Consider the following 15756-nt stretch of genomic DNA (forward strand, 5'->3'; position numbering starts at 1 on the left):
GCCTACTTGCGTCTCAACAAGATCCTCTGCAGCGTTACCGTCAAGCAAACCCACGGCCTTTTCAGACTCTTCCTTTGTCAATGGCTGTCTTCTCACTGAGCCAGGAAAAATCGGGTAGAAGCGTCTTTGTTGGAAGACATGATTTGCAATTCTCTCAAACCTATTAGAGAACAACAGACTCTTTTCTGGCGAAACGTTGCTCTTGTAAATATCCTTAAGGTCTTTGAAAATATCAGCGTTAGAAGCACCAATCACAACTTCATTGATCGAGAAAGTGGATGGGTTAGGGAAACACTTGAAATTCTTCGGAAGCCCAAGTTTCTTTCTATCAAATGCAGACTGTGGATATGAGGCATGTTTAGAGGCAGCGTCGCGTAACGAAGGCACTAAAATGACTTGGATGTTTGAATCGATTTTCTTGAGAATTGGAGTAACGACGGTTCGAAGTAATTCATCAAGATCCCTTGGCTGTTGGTTGGCTGGCACGCCAGGTACCTCGACCTCGCCATCAGCTACTGCAGCATTAGTGACATCTAGAAGTGGCCCAAAGATGACTGCAACATGTGGCTTAACGACATCATTTAATTGCTGTACGAATTTATCGAGCTTGCTGAAGTTGAGGTTATGATGGTTAGAGAATGGACCGGCAGCCATGACGACCTTTAAGCTCTCTCCGCTACTCGCTTCCTTAATGTCTTGTAGCTCAGCAACGTGGGTGACAGGGGTACCAAGTTCTGGCAAAGACAAGACCTCGTGAACCACAAATGCACGACCAGTTGGGTTTCTGCCTTTCAACCCAACGATTTGTCCTGGAAAGAATGAGTACTCTTGCAAATTAGATAAGTCCAACAGGATTCTTTGTCCGATACCACCGAGTCTGGAGGTTTCCAAGAACAAAGACTTGTCATTAAGGGTTTGCGTTATCATACTGTCGTAGAAAGGAGAGTCTGGCACAATTCTACCACAGCATGCAATGTCAAACTGGGAGTTCATGCAAGGATTTCCAAGCTCAATGCCCTTATCTTTGAGCTCTTCGGAGAACTTCAGACTGAACAAATCGATCTGGTCGTCCAAGACATCAGCACTTTCCAAAAGCTTCATGGCCATTGTTCTGAACTTGAATTTCTCTGGATCAAAGTTAGCGGAGAGTCGTGGTGGATTTTCATTCAGCTGTGCTGCTTCCACTGCTGGGTTCAAACATTCCAAAACAGTGTTTGGCTCGTATTGTGGATCAGCCTCTGGTTTCTTGGAACTCAGTGATATCATGGTATTATCAGCAGTGGTGAAATGCGAAGGACTTGAAGCCAAGGTTTTGTCACTTTGAGGTTCCATCTTTTGTTTCTTGAAGCGTGGAGTCGAAGGCATTCCAAAGCCAGCGCCTGGACTTGATGATAACTCAACAGCAGTACGCATAGCAGGTTTCCTTCTTGCGTCAGCACTCTTCTTGATCGTCGGGTTCTTCTTTGTTGAGTCATTGTTGAGAGACTTCTGAGCCCACTCTTGAAATCTTTCCACGTTATCTGCTGTCACATCCAATTCACCATCTTCCTGGGTCACCACAAAGGCTTCCCATTGAATGTACAAGTCGTCTTTCGTGTAATTGAAAATATCCTTTACCGAAAGAAGCCTCTTGACGGTTTCATCATCAACATCACCAAACTTGGAATTTATCCATTTGGTCGTCACTTCGTCTGCAGCCATGGCTTGTCAAGTATAGAGATGGGTTCTATGCGCGATAATTATCAGAGCTGGTGTTGATACTCTTGATTTCGCGGACGCGTTTTCTCGCGTCAAACACTCCAAACAAGCTACATGGACAAACAACCTATCAAAGCTATTTCTCTTTTTCTATTTTTCGGATTCAATTGTTTCTTGATTATCTATGTTACGTCTGTTTTACACTGAATCCACAGTGTGGGTGTCTTTGTATCTCCCTATCATACAACGAATGGTGGGGATACATATAGTTACGTTGAAAAACCTTTAAGCCTTAGGTTCTTCCTTAGATTCCTCAGTCTCTGGCTTAGTTTCTTCTTTAGCCTCCTCGGTCACTGGCTTGGACTCCTCCTTAGACTCTTCGTCACCTTCTTCAATGGCAGTGGTGTTGGCTTCGTCACCATTGGCCTCCTTCTCCTCGGTGTCGGCAGTCTTTTCATCATCCTTCTTGTCATCCTTACGAGCTTTCTTGTTGTTGTTGTTATCCTTGAAAGAGCTTCTTCTCTTGGTGACCTCATTAACGCCAAATCTCTTGCCAGATTCCTTCATTTCTCTGAATCTCAAGAGGGACATCTTCTTCAAGAGATCCTTCTCCTCAACACCTTCAACGACACCTTGTGGGTAGCTGACATCCAACTTCAAGAAGTGTTCCAGGTCCTCCTGGGTCTTGAACTCAACGTCGACGACACCAAAGAACTCCTTAGATCTGTTTCTGATTCTACGGATAGAGCAAATAGCCTGCTCCTTTGGTAACTGCGAAACGATCTTCTCGTTGAACCATTCTTCCAACTTTTCTTGGGAAACATCGCTTGGGAATCCCTCAATGTGCACGGAGTTTCTTCTTCTGATGTTCTTCAACTCGTTGTGGTCCTTCAATGGAGCCTTTCTTCTGATCATATCTTCGTTAGCAGACAAAACAAGCTTGTCGGACTCTTTCAAGGCTGCAATGACTCTCTCCTCTGGTCTGTACTGTCTCATTCTGCCGAAAGTCAAGATGGTCTTCAATTCAACCCATCCATCGTTAGCCTCATAGATTCTCCAAAGAAATCTGTCGGTTTGAAGGTTGGAGTCGGAGAAGTAAAACTCAACCTGTTTTCTCACTTTGGAATCAAAGTCCTCACCGGTGTATACGGAATCAGACATAGTTTTGGGGTAACTGTGTTATGCTAAAGTTATCTGAATGCTATCACCACCGATCCAGGGTCAACTGCATCTTACACCATGGCCATTGACAATTTTTCGGCATCGGACCCACACCCGTACACTCGGACTTTTTAGGGCTTCTACAACAAGCCCACCCTGGCAATTAGTAGCCAAATTGGGGCAAAATTATTCATTTCTCGTTGATTCACTGTCAAGTATGGTGTTTTAAACTTAGGATTTTTGGTGTGTAAACTTCTTGGTGGTATGGGCTTACCCAAGCTTGGACTGATATTTCGCAGCCGGTCTGAGATGAGACAGATAGAGGCTGGGACGTGATTTTGAGAAGTGTTCTACTATACTATTGTGAATACGACTTCATAGACTAAAGAGGGTCTGAAAATGAAGGTTGTCATTGAAAACACAAACTGGTCTGTTCTAGCAGCCAGGTGTCTTGAATTGACGGAACATGAATATCAAGCACACTACCTAAGAACCTTGATTCACGCTCAAACTATTTTTTTTTTTCTTCTTTTTGTAACCCAAGTTATCCAGGATAATAAAAGCCAGATTCTTCACCGACATTCTCCTTGTCATTCTACCTCCATCATTTTTCAAGCAGCTGTTCTTAAGGTTGCGAGATGGCTGCGAAAAGCGTGCTTTGTGACACTTTAACTTGATGATTCATGAAACAACTGGTTTACAAGAACAACCATCAAACGATATGTCAAAGACCGAAATTCACCGTTTGAACAGAATGGAACCTACAATTTATCTACAACATTATATTGGGTGGAAATTGCCCAAGTAGTCCGATCTGCGGTGTACGGATGTGCTGTAACAAGGCATCATTCTTCAGAACGGAAATTTGCAACATGCTTTCTTCCCATTGCAGAACTCCAGCTTTGAAAAGACTCTTCTCGGTGACAATGAATAAGGCTCTGTCAGAAAGAACTAGTGAACTCGCAGCCAATTACGACAGGATTTTGCTGCAAGTGCAAAGCAAGGCCCAAGGAAAGCCTGTTAGGCTAGTAGCAGTGTCTAAACTCAAGCCTGCTTCAGACATCTTAGCTTTATACGAGCACGGTGTGCGTCATTTTGGCGAAAATTATGTTCAAGAGATGATTGGAAAGGCTAATGAGCTTCCCAAGGATATCAACTGGCATTTCATTGGAGGTTTGCAGACCGGCAAGTGTAAAGACTTGGGCAAAGGCATCGAGAACTTGTACGCTGTCGAGACACTTGATTCTTTGAAGAAGGTTAAGAAGCTAGACACTGTCCGTACAAACGCTAAACTTCCCGTCATTAATGTTTATTTGCAGATAAACACTTCCTCTGAGGAACAGAAATCTGGTTACAGTCTAGATAATCTCGATGAGATCTATGAAACGGTAGAGTTTCTTCAAAAAAGCCAATCTTTGAAATTGGAAGGCATCATGACTATCGGTTCTTTTGCGGAGTCAACCTCTGACAGTGGGGCAAACAAGGATTTTACTCAGTTGGCTGACTTGAAAAAGAAACTTGATGAAAAGTATTCCCTTGACTTACAGTTGAGTATGGGTATGAGTAATGACTTTGAAGCTGCAATCGAACAAGGCTCTACAAGCGTTCGTGTTGGAACTTCAATTTTCGGAGCTAGACCTCCTAGAAACGGGCATTAAATGGGAGATGTGGATAATAATAAAAGTATATTGCATTGGGTCAAGAATGGTAAAGAGTATAATAACACATATGTAAAGTGGTAAAATCAATCATTTTCTCTTCAACAAGTTTTTCAAACTCTTTTTTCTAGAGGACTTTTTTCCATTTTCGTCAAAGCTGGAGTTGTCTGTTGATTTGGTGTCGCCTGACTTGTTGTCCGGAGTCTTGTTTTCAGTCGACTTCTGGTTGCTGGTAGCGGCAGCGCCGCTCTCTTGCTCGGTCCCGTTAGCTTGTACTTGTTCAGATGGCTCTTCGTTACCAGCTGCGGGCTGCTCGGTTTGTTCGCCACCTTCAGCACCTTCAGCACCTTCAACACCTTCTTCTTCGTCTTTTCCGGTAGCAACAGGGAGCTTGGTCTCCTCGGCACGCTCTGCAACAGGTGCAACGGTTCCTTCCTTACCGAGGACTCCAAGACGTTCCGCACTCTTGTTCAGAAGATGCTCCTTGTTGAGGGCGGCCTTAGGGTCATTGCTTGGAGAAGCTTGAGCAATCAGGGCAGAGCCGCCTTCACTTGGGTTAGCACTACGAGACTTCTCCTGTGGTTCTTTACCCTGTGGTCCTTTGCCTTGTGGTTCTTTGCCCTTGGAAGATGAAGAGGAAGCGGCAGCTCCGGCTCCGGCAGCTCCAGCGGCAGCACCACCGGCTCCGGCAAGAGCAGCTGGGGCAGCCAGTGATCTCTTCTTTTCCTTTGACAGAGCTTCACCGGCATCCAGAGATTTCTGTGCTTCCTTAGACCTCGAAGCAGCAGCTTCACGGTCAATATCCTTCTCGTAATCAGTACCGGATGTTGGTACATGACTGTTATCGTCGATTATAGCTTGAGATGGCTCACCTTGGGAACCAACGGTGTTGACAATAGAGTCCCCTTTCTCAGCACGGGCTTCCAATTCTCTGCGTTTCTCTTCCTGAAGTTGTTCGAGCTCTCTTCTCTTCTTTTCCAAAAGCTCTTTCTTGTTTGTCACCGAAGAAGATCCTTCTGAGGCAGCAGTGGTGCTAATACCAGTCAGTGCTCCGATAGCTTTGATAGAGTCCGTAATACTACTGCCCCCTTCTTCTTGAGGCTTGTTCTCGTAAACATTGAGAGACTTGGCCTGCTGAAGGGCATTGCTAGGGGAGTAAGAACTCCATTCGCTGTCGTCAGGGGCGCTAATCTGTGGAATCTTCTTGGATGAAAACTCTTGTCTTCTCAAGATCAAGGTATTTTGGAAGTTGTCATTCTCGGTTTCTTGTTCAGACTTGAAGAGATCGCTCAATTTACTGCCAATGAAGTACAAAGCAAAGAACAAATGCTCAGAAAGTAACAAAACAGTGACGAGACCAATAGTAGATCCGACATTCACACTGGCCTTATCGAATCCGAACAGACCAAAGTTCTTTGGAGGTTTAGCACCATGGCGGTAGAACGAGGCCACCAAAGGAGAAACAATTGATCCAAGCCAAGCCAAGAAGAAGAATGCAACATTCCATGGGTAAATTGTGTCAATCTTTCTGGCAACAATAGGCTTAAAGTAAAGTCCACTAGCCAATCTCCATTCCTCTAACTTGAAAGTAAGTATGTTAAAGAAAATACAGACAACAGGCGCCAATGTCCAGATTGAGCCAAAAACGGTGACGTATCCGAACTGCAAAGCAATGTCTCTGAAGCTATCATCAACAGAATATTCAGGAAGTTCTGCAGCACGACGGACACGGTCCAACCAACTCTTCTCCTGTGGGTCTTCTTCAACGTCAACTTGTGGTTCTTTTCCATAAATGAGCTTCTTGGCAAAGTTGATAAGAGGGGTCAAAATCAAAGGCAAACCAAACTTCAAAATGCTACCAATAACCTGGTTAGTGACAATGAAGTAGAAATATTGCGAGTCTAATCTGCTCTGGTTGATTTCAAAAGATTCCAGGGTCTTGATATTGGTCAAGTACAGGTAGGCATATCTATCAGATCTGATTCTTCCGGCAATAGCTCTCTTGATGTAAATCAAGTTGGGCTGAAGAAGATGAGCAAAGGGCAAGTAGATAAACGCACTGATAAGAAGGGGAACATAGCCAGTCATGATGTTCAACAAGAAGGACTTGATGGCGAAAGACTGGCTGCGAGTAAGGTTACTGTGGTGACGTTCCCAATCGATAAACTTTTTTGTTGCTGTGGTGTACACGATTGTGAAAACAGGCACAAAAGAACTCAAGAGAATCGTTGGTGTCAATGTCAAAACAGCCTTTCCAGGACCATCATAGATTTCCAGAATGAAGATTTCCCAAACGAAGCAAAGACCTTGAGCGGTGAGCAAGATGAAACCAAAACCAATAGCAACTGGAACAAAGAGAAGCTGCTTAAGGAATCTAATCTTGTCAGATTCGGCCTTCTGCTTACTGTCTTGTACCTCACCAGCGGCGCCCACAAGCTCGGAGCGGAACCTCTCCAAGGTAAGAGCATTCTGGACACCCCAAGTGTTGGACAAGAATCTGGTTCTTCTTCTCCACAAGACAAGCAAAACAGTACCCCAAATCAAGTTAATAAATGAGAAGGCAATTGAGTAGTTCTTCGACTTCAAAAAGCCAATAATGCCAAACAAGGCCAAAGTAAATAATCCCAAGGTGTAAAAGCGCACAAAGTCAAAGTACAAGGCAACATTTGGACCATAAAGGTTCTTGAACTTGGCTGTGGAGAAAGTGGGGTCCACAAGATCCTTCTTGGCTTGCTCGGTGACAGTGCTGTCAGCCAAGTAGCCATCCAATGAAGTGATGGACTCCACAAACTTCCATTGACCCACGCCAGGGGTGATTCCAACACCACCCAAAGTGTCCAGAGTAGTCAAGTACTCGTAGATAAGTCTTTGCTTGTTGTAGGAAGCACTGTTATCGTCGGTGAGGCCAAACTCGTAGTTTCTGAGCAAGTCTTTTTTGACAAGTTCTTCATATGCTTTGGCAGTGATCTTCAAAAAAACAAGGAGTTGGGTTCCCTTGTCAGCTCCAGCACGAACCTGAGCCTTGAAACCAAATTTCTCCAAAGTGTCAAAGAGCAATTGCAAGTTCGAATCATCGTCGGCGACAGTTTGACTGGCCTTAGAATCCTTAGGCGACACATTGTGACGCTTCACGCCTATAGCGAAGTCAGGTTCAAGATTCTGAATAGGCATGCTTAAACACTAGACTAAAGCAAAGAAGTAGGGACAGATATATAAGTCTTATTCCACACCTCCTTTTCAGTGATCTGTATCTTGGATTGCTACAGATTGCCGGCTAAACATTTCTACGGCGCGGTGTACGGATGTAGGGCCAAATGGATGTGGCTCTTGTCGTACACTTGGAGCAATAATGGTGGCTACGGTGAGTGATAAGGTTTTGTGTACTTCAAAATATCTTTATTGGCAAAAAGTTTGACGGCTACTCTTGTGATCGTGGGAACTGCTTCACTATTGTCTTCGTGGCAACCATTCTCCACACAATTAACCCTTGTCGCGTTTATGTACTTTGCATGAATGACACTAGAACTGAGAAGTCTAATCACGTTAAGCAGTGGAGCATTCGACACCAGAATGCGTTTGGCTCGCTTTCACGTGGCGCAATTCTTTCATTCCTGGCTCGCTTTTAACAGCCACAGCCTCGACTGGATTGGATGACTCGCCTATGTTCCTGGAAGCGATATGACTCGCTGCTGGTTCGCACCATTCTGCAGGCTTGCTGTATCCTTGCGTTCTTCGGTGCGTAATGAGCCTGCAGTGAGGGCACCTACACTATCACCATCCAACAAACTGTCTGTCGACAAAACGGAAAACACGTAATCTTCCAGATTTCAAGTCATTAATTTTGAAAGACTCCTTCTTGACAGCTCCTGAATCATCTGAATCAAGTACCCTGAGTTTATCTTTTTTATGGTCAATTTCAACAATGACTCCACTGTAGAAGTGGTTGCCCTCTCCGTAGACAGCAGTTTTAGTACTCAATCCACCAAGGCCATGAGTAGTGAATTTGGCATTCTTCATGCACAAAATATCACCAGCCTTGATATCATCGTATTTCACAGAAGTACCATTCTGGTTTTTGTACACAGTAACACCAAAAGCTTTGTTTCCGATAGGGCTCAATAAAACGTCCTTATAAGCATGGTTAACATGCTTGAATACCGTGTTCACAAATCCATTGCTAACACGTGAGTTTGCAAGGCTTTGAGCAGCATCAACCACAGCAGGCCCAAACAGGGCATGGTACTTGTCAAGAACGTCCCTCCTGTTCATTATTGGTGACTTCACGTAAGCATTGCAGACACTAAGCGTTGTTCTAGGATCATCGCTATCGTACTGGAGCTCCACAACAATTTGGGACAAGTCATGGAACAAAATATAGTAGTCTTTGTAAACAACTTCTCTTCCACCTCTTTTGTTCGACTTGTGGCGATCCACTTCGAAAATGAAATCAGTACCAACACTGCCCTCCAAGCAATCTGGAACTGCATCTTTAATCCACCAGCCAGAACTTTCAGCCAGGTTGTTGATCTCGTCTTGTAAGACCGGTAAATTAATGTCAGCTTGGAGCTGTTCGCTCTTACCTACTGACCTCGAGCGAGACAAGTCTGAAGACTTTCTCTTGTGCGACTCGAACGACCTTCTGCTGGATTCAGTAGTGTTTGCCCTCGTGATTGGCGCCTGAGGAATGGGTGGTGGGTGTGAAAATGTCAGAACTCTTTCCGGTGCTTTAGCAGGCTGAGGAGGAAGATCTCTGAACTCGTTTTCGTCTTCTGATGAGTCTTCCTCCACCTCTGGAGCTTGAACAGGTGGAGGACCTGATGGAATTGGAGGTGGTGGTGGAAGCTTAGTCGTAGGTGGAGCAGGAGCGTCTCTCGGAGTTGGTGGAGGACGAGAAGGCACTGGCGGATCTGAGCTTGGCACTTCAGGACGTTCAACTGGAGGAAGAGGGGCCTCCAGAGGTACAGGCGGTGGAATCAGTGGAGCACTACTTGCAGGTGGTTCCGATGGAGGTGCTGCACTGGGAATTGGAGGAGGGGCCTTAGAGCGATTTGGACTTTTGGGAACGGGTGGTTGGCCGGATGGAATTTCAGGAGCCGCAGGAGCTTCACCAGGTGGTGGTCCACCTGGAATTGGAGGTGGCACGGCCTGTTTGGCAGGCAGCTTAGGATGGTCGGTCTCTGGCAACTCGGTTTTTGAAATAGCTCCACGATCTGAAACGTCTTCATCGGCCTCATAGCCAGTAACTTCACCTTCCCATGTGGAACGAGGTCCGAGGTCCATATCATCGTCTCGCTCATTCTGCTCTGGTTCACTTTCAGACAGCTCTAAGGTTGGCGATTTGGGTTTATTCTCCTCAACTTGTTCGAAGCCCTTGTTCTCATTGGTAACAGGTACATTTTGTTCGTCGGTATAGTCTGATTCGGCGATCGAAGAGTCCTCCTGTGTGGGCTTTTTAAGTGAAGCTGTAGCATTGTTTACGGGCTTTTCTTGGGGCTGCTTGACAGGTGAGGAGCCGGGCTGGGCCATACCAGGAATTGGAACAGCACCTGGCACTTGAGGAATACTCTCTCCAGTTTGTGTCTTTTCGACTCGTTGAGGCACCGCAGGAACTTCAGCTTCATCTTCCTGTGGCTTCGCCTTGGACTTTTTTGGCTTTGAAGAAGAAGAAGCAGCGGGAGCGCCAAACGGCGTTGGCATACCCATCATACCAAACATATTACGACCACCGGAGATCTTGGCCATTCTCTCAACCAAACGGCGTCTTTTGAGCTCTTCCTCGTCCTCCTCATCTTCCTCATTATCGTCCTCATCTTCTTCCTCGCGTTCCTCTTCAACTGGCGTTTCCTGCTCCTCGTACTCTTCTGGAATACTTGGCGCAGCTTCAGGAGGGATATGGCCTGGAACAGGAGGGACGCTTTCAGCCAAAGACTCAGTGTCGTCACCATCGTGCTCAGAGGCTTGGCCTAGGGAAGCACCAGTACTAGTAGCAGAAAGCAGGGCAGCCTGCGATTCCTTTTGATGCTTCAAGCGTTCTTTCTCTTCTTCTAACTTCTTCTTGCGCTCCTCCTTACGCTTCAAAGCAGCTGCTTCTCTTTCAGCCTCTTCTTGCTGCCTCTTCTGTAGCATGGCGATACGGTCTTTCAAGCTTACTTTAGGCTCGTCAGCTTCCTCTTCATCCAGTTGCTTATCATGTTCTCTGACAACTTCAGCACCTTTGGCAACATCATGATGAGCGTGACCAACGATATTGGCTTGGTCTCTAGGCTTGACCTGGGGAACATAGGATGATTTACCAGCGCCAGCGAACAGTTTCTTCACAGCGTAAGGGTCGTCTCTTTGCAGACCAGGACCTGGGAAAACGGTTGGTTTAGGTACTTTAGAGCTCTCTTCCTTTGCCACTGGCGGGGAAGACGCAATTGGCTCCTTTGGTTCACTGGTGGGCGGTGCTGAAGTTTCCTGGGGAACAACAGGAACAGGAGCAGGTTCCGACTGTTTGGCAATGGTCGGAGCAGGAGGATCCTCCTTCACGGGCTCCACGAAGTTCTTGGGAAACATACCGCTTTCAGCACCATGAAAGCCGGAATACCATTCGTCGTCTTCCACCTCGGTCACCGTGATAATGGTACCTGGGGCGAAGTTCAAATCATCCTCGTGCTCAGATTTATACTCGTAGAGCGCCTTTACTTTGAAAGGCACCTTCTCCATATTATGACAAGAAATTGAAAGGATTGGTCTTATGGGATGGTTGAAATTCGTAGACTAGTCAAGGATAAGGGGTAGCTATTTCGGAAGGCTCAGCAAGTCCAATCTGGAGCCGCTTATGTATAGGAGAGCCATGATAAACCGTCACGTGGATGCTTCCCAAGATAGGAGCCCTCCGTGCCCACTTCCAGGTGAAATTTGCCAAAAGAAATTGGACGAGTATATAAGTACAGGTTGAATTTCCATCTTCTGACTCTCTTTCCTCTTTTTAGTCACCGCAATCTAAAGATACCAGTAGCTCTGTCTCGCTTTTCGCACCCAATTTGGGAAGCGAGAATAAGAAAAAGTGCGGTGGGGAAGCTTCAGATCTTGGAAAGTTCAGCGCTTGAGCGAATGACAAGGCTGGCTGTCTTCTAGAAAAAAAGGAAAGGATAATTGATGTTCCAGTTGGGTATTTCGGTTTTAGTGGGGTGAGATCTTGCTACTTTATAAGTTTTAAAAACGCAGGGCAATTCGGTGCTCCTAAAGGAAACTTCCTTCTTTATCTACTGGGATCTTCACTTGCTTTTGGCTTCCAACCGCTTATACTGTAGATCTGACAGATTAGACACTGGACCAGTAATTGTATGTTTGCGCTAGTTTTAACTTATCGTTAACCTGTGAAGACTACAATTCACTTTACATATGTTCTCTGTTCCTCTACGCTTCATTTTTTTTTTATTTTATTTTTGTTTTGATTTCCAATATTCGGTCTTTTTGCATGTCAAGTGCACCATTTTACAAATCTCGCTACATTCAGCATTTTGCACCCAATGGTTCACACCACTCTATAAATTCAAATATCATCCAAAACAGCTCAAGTTTCAACAACAACACTCACTTAGTCCTTTCCCTTGCCCAACATCAACCACTCATCAGCTGCTGTTGTACACTCTAACTGTCCATCAATTTCCACCTACATCATCTACGCGCATTACTAGTACGCATCTTTTCACATACAAACATACCTTCCAGCAACCACGCCCATGTCCAAGAAGTCCCTGTCGACGGTAGCTATCACCGATAAGGTGTTGGCGACGCTTAAGCCGACAAAGAATCTTAGTCATCACGAAGGTGCTTCAATTACCAGTCTTGACTTTGATGATACTGGTCAGTTCCTTATATCAGCTGGTGTTGATCGACTGATACAACTCTACGATTGTCACAAAGGTACTAGGGTGAAGAAGATCCAATCTCAGAAGTACGGAGCTCACCTTGCTAGATTCACCCATCACGATCACTGCTGCTTGTACGCGTCCACTCCTTCTTCAGAAACAGAGGCAGACCATTCGTTAAGGTACTTATCGCTCAACACGAAATCATATCTACGCTATTTCAGAGGCCATAAGGATCAGGTCACAGCGCTTGAAGTGAATCCAGTCACGGAAACGTTTCTTACTGCCAGCGCTGACCATACGGTTAAGCACTGGGACTTGAGACTTACTACTCCACTGGGTAACATTGTTGCTGGTCAAACTTCTCTAGTGGCCTACGACCCTCAAGGTATTATCTTTGTTATTGCTAAAAGCCCAGATGTGGATGCTCATTCAGACACTGGCTCGATATCGTTCTACGATGTCTCCTCATACGAAAAGGGTCCTTTCGCCAAAGCAAACGTACACTGCACGCCAGGTCACAAATGGAACAAGGTGGAGTTTTCTAATAATGGTAAGCTTCTTCTCATCGGCACCGATTCTTCACAACACTACATCCTTGACGCCATGCTGGGCAAACTACTAACATGCCTTAGTGCCGTGGAAGAGCCACAGAATGGATGGCTTCGATTTAACTACGCTACTTCCGGTCTGACCACTTTCACGTCCTGTGGCAAATTTGTGCTTTCTGGCTCTCCTGATGGTACTTTATTCATCTTCGATGTCTCCAAGGTGAAGGCATCTGAGAAGAACGAGCCCGTCATCAGACCCTACAAAGGCCTTCCTGGCTATGGTGTTTCCAAAGTGGTGTCCTTCAATCCAAAGTTATTAAACGTGGCATCTGCAGATGATCTGGTGGTTCTTTGGTCCCCAGATGTCGATAGCGAGTTGAACTAGTGATAATGCGCACTTTTGTTTGCATAACAAAATCTCTCGGTACGCATTCTCATCCCATATGTCTCTGCTTCAGAAGCTACTATCCAACGCTCTAAAAACGAAGAGTTCCCAAGTTATATGCAAAGCCCCAGAGCCAATAATACCCAATGATATAGAAATAAGGCCACTACCGAAACCTGCGGGCTTCCAGTACGTTGAGGATGGATATCTACGGTACCGTCCTGCCAACTACGCAAAGTTCTCTCATATAACAAACAAGAAGCTTCCGAAAGAGCCAACTGATATCAAGGGTGTCGACCATGCGGCGTACTCTCACATTGAAAGGAAACAGATGTATAAAAAGACACCAACAGTCGTACACAATGCGTTCTTCAGGTTGAAGTATTATCCATACTACCATCATTTGTCCCTAGTGAGAAAGTCAAACATTGCATATACCTTCTCCAACATAGGTGGTTTCCCTTTGAATGACCGGCAATTGTATGAGGGTTTCAAGTCTTACAAGGGCCCTTACTCGCGAAACCAGTACTTCAAGACTACACCTCATCCGAAAGATACAGCGGTTGCCCGAGCTAAATTCCGGAAAGCAGTGAAGAAAGCACTTTTTAATGCTCTACATGAGATTGTTCCTGAAACTCCTAAAGACATTGAGCTAGTAAGTGGCATCTGGTTCTTCAAGTTTGATGCGTCCCCTCGCACAGAGGAGGACTACAACCTAATAACAAAAGACCTTGCAATTGCGGTCAAGAAAGTATACAAGGACCAACAGTTTCGAGAGCAGATTAATCAACTTCTGCACCTTCATAATCGAAATGGCACTGATAGACGCTTAATAAGGGATGCACATCTCGAGGTAAGACCTGGCTCGTCATATGTGCCGGGGTATTACCCAAAACTACCTTTCATAAAGACTACATCTTTACTTGCTTGAAGAATGTTATCAATATTTAAAATACAGGTATACCTAAGAATCAACTGTCAACGAACGAACTGAAAAGTTATTTTTTTGTTTCCTTAATGTCACCAATTACGAGACTGGACGCAAAACGTTAGCCTGTTCCTGACCAATGACGTTACCGACTGGGTCATATTCACAGACAATGTATAAGCCCCAGTTGTTCTTACGACAGTCCTTGTAGGCACAACCGACCTTCTTCGAGCCCTTCCAAACAACTTGAGTAAAGTGGTTGTACTCGTTGTATGTATTGTAGTTGAAAGTCTCACCCTCCTCGTACCAAGCCTTCACAGCAGATGAGCCGGTACTGAAACCAGCAGCCAAGTTTTCACCGAATTGACCGTGAGTGTGAGTAAGAACACCGGAACAGTCATAGTCATCGGCATTCTTTTTAGCGTAGTTGTAAGTGTCCTGGTCCCAAGACAAGTCGTCAACACCGTGCTGAGCTCTGTACTTGTTGTGGGCATCCAAGATGTCCTTAGCAAAGTCAACATCAATGTCCTGCTTCGAGTTGTAGATCTCATCGTAGATACCACCGGTGCTTCCAGAGCCAGAGGACGTCTTGCTGCTGGAAGTGCTGGAAGTTGAGGTAGAGCTCTGACCACCGAACCAGCCACCGTCAGTAGAAGCTGAAGAAGTAGCAATTGGGGTGGATGAAACTTGAGACGAGGAACCGGAGCCTGAGGAAGAGTCGTCAGGCTCACCGAAAAGACCTTTGAGCCACGAGGAGAAACTGAAGCCCAGGCCAGAACTAGAATTCGAACTGGAGTTAGAGTTCGAATTCGAGTTAGAGCTCGACGACTTGCTGGAGTAACTGCTCAACCAGTTCAGGAAAGAGCTCCAGATAGAAGAGCCAATGCTTGAACCAGACGACGAAGGAGCAGGGCTAGCTTCAGCGGTAGGGGCGGCAGTTGCAGCCACGGCCAGCGTAGCGTCAGCATCTGGGTTGTAGGTATACTGCGAGCCATCTGCGTTGGTCACAGCAGTTGTGGTCTGCCAGACGGTCACTGGAGCAGCCAACGAGACATGAAGCAAGGAGAGAAAAAACACAAGCACTTGTGCTGCAATCATGGCGGGTATGAAGGAAAGTAGGTCGCTTTGAACAAAAAATCCGTAGATGAAGAGAAAATGGGTCTTGATACATTTTATAACAAAACATAGCGCCCACAAACTTCCCTCGATAGGCAAGATCGATTTCTGGACTGGTTGCAAAAAACCTCAATGTATGTGCAGGTCGTGCATGTTGATTTGCCTTAATGGGAAAATCGCCTAAGTCTCATTTACCTCGATTAGGAAAAAGCATTGAGAACTCGACCATATAGCGATCGTTCGACTGCACCCGAGAGTACAATATCCATAAAGGGAAAGCGAGTAGAAGCTCAAGGTATCTTGTCAACATGCTATCGTCGTTCAATACGGGCAGTGTTGTACTTCATTGCCCCGCTTTGAAGGGTCTAGAAGTTGAGGCGGATCCCAAATGTGTAAAAACGTA

The 15756-nt window shown here is 45.5% G+C and overlaps 8 protein-coding genes across 8 annotated transcripts; 3 read left to right on the forward strand and 5 right to left on the reverse strand. All coding sequences in view use genetic code 12, as the record gives it.

The window, feature by feature from the left end:
- Nucleotides 1-18: 18 nt before the first annotated feature.
- CXQ85_003173 (DNA-directed DNA polymerase alpha subunit) lies at nucleotides 19-1701 on the reverse strand (the record flags this gene model as incomplete). Its single annotated transcript, XM_025486826.1, has 1 exon — nucleotides 19-1701. A coding segment is annotated over one exon (1683 nt), but the record flags the coding sequence as incomplete, so codon positions are not given.
- A 282-nt stretch (nucleotides 1702-1983) lies between these two features.
- LHP1 (Lhp1p) lies at nucleotides 1984-2859 on the reverse strand (the record flags this gene model as incomplete). Its single annotated transcript, XM_025486827.1, has 1 exon — nucleotides 1984-2859. One exon carries the CDS (start codon nucleotides 2857-2859, stop codon nucleotides 1984-1986), a length of 876 nt encoding a protein of 291 aa, XP_025340275.1.
- Nucleotides 2860-3731: 872 nt separating this feature from the next.
- Nucleotides 3732-4517, forward strand: CXQ85_003175 (uncharacterized protein; the record flags this gene model as incomplete). The annotated part of the gene is made up of 1 exon (XM_025486828.1): nucleotides 3732-4517. One exon carries the CDS (start codon nucleotides 3732-3734, stop codon nucleotides 4515-4517), a length of 786 nt encoding a protein of 261 aa, XP_025340276.1.
- Nucleotides 4518-4607: 90 nt separating this feature from the next.
- Nucleotides 4608-7688, reverse strand: IST2 (Ist2p; the record flags this gene model as incomplete). The annotated part of the gene is made up of 1 exon (XM_025486829.1): nucleotides 4608-7688. One exon carries the CDS (start codon nucleotides 7686-7688, stop codon nucleotides 4608-4610), a length of 3081 nt encoding a protein of 1026 aa, XP_025340277.1.
- A 600-nt stretch (nucleotides 7689-8288) lies between these two features.
- Nucleotides 8289-11222, reverse strand: BBC1 (Bbc1p; the record flags this gene model as incomplete). The annotated part of the gene is made up of 1 exon (XM_025486830.1): nucleotides 8289-11222. One exon carries the CDS (start codon nucleotides 11220-11222, stop codon nucleotides 8289-8291), a length of 2934 nt encoding a protein of 977 aa, XP_025340278.1.
- A 1022-nt stretch (nucleotides 11223-12244) lies between these two features.
- Nucleotides 12245-13309, forward strand: SWD2 (WD-repeat containing protein; the record flags this gene model as incomplete). Its single annotated transcript, XM_025486831.1, has 1 exon — nucleotides 12245-13309. The coding sequence occupies one exon, from the start codon at nucleotides 12245-12247 to the stop codon at nucleotides 13307-13309; it is 1065 nt and encodes a 354-aa protein (XP_025340279.1).
- A 58-nt stretch (nucleotides 13310-13367) lies between these two features.
- Nucleotides 13368-14240, forward strand: CXQ85_003179 (uncharacterized protein; the record flags this gene model as incomplete). The annotated part of the gene is made up of 1 exon (XM_025486832.1): nucleotides 13368-14240. One exon carries the CDS (start codon nucleotides 13368-13370, stop codon nucleotides 14238-14240), a length of 873 nt encoding a protein of 290 aa, XP_025340280.1.
- A 96-nt stretch (nucleotides 14241-14336) lies between these two features.
- Nucleotides 14337-15335, reverse strand: PRY1 (Pry1p; the record flags this gene model as incomplete). The annotated part of the gene is made up of 1 exon (XM_025486833.1): nucleotides 14337-15335. The coding sequence occupies one exon, from the start codon at nucleotides 15333-15335 to the stop codon at nucleotides 14337-14339; it is 999 nt and encodes a 332-aa protein (XP_025340281.1).
- Nucleotides 15336-15756: the final 421 nt, after the last annotated feature.

The sequence above is a fragment of the Candidozyma haemuli genome (assembly GCF_002926055.2).
Source record: "Candidozyma haemuli strain B11899 chromosome Unknown E_2014730914, whole genome shotgun sequence".
Classification (NCBI taxonomy): Eukaryota; Fungi; Ascomycota; class Pichiomycetes; order Serinales; family Metschnikowiaceae; genus Candidozyma; species Candidozyma haemuli.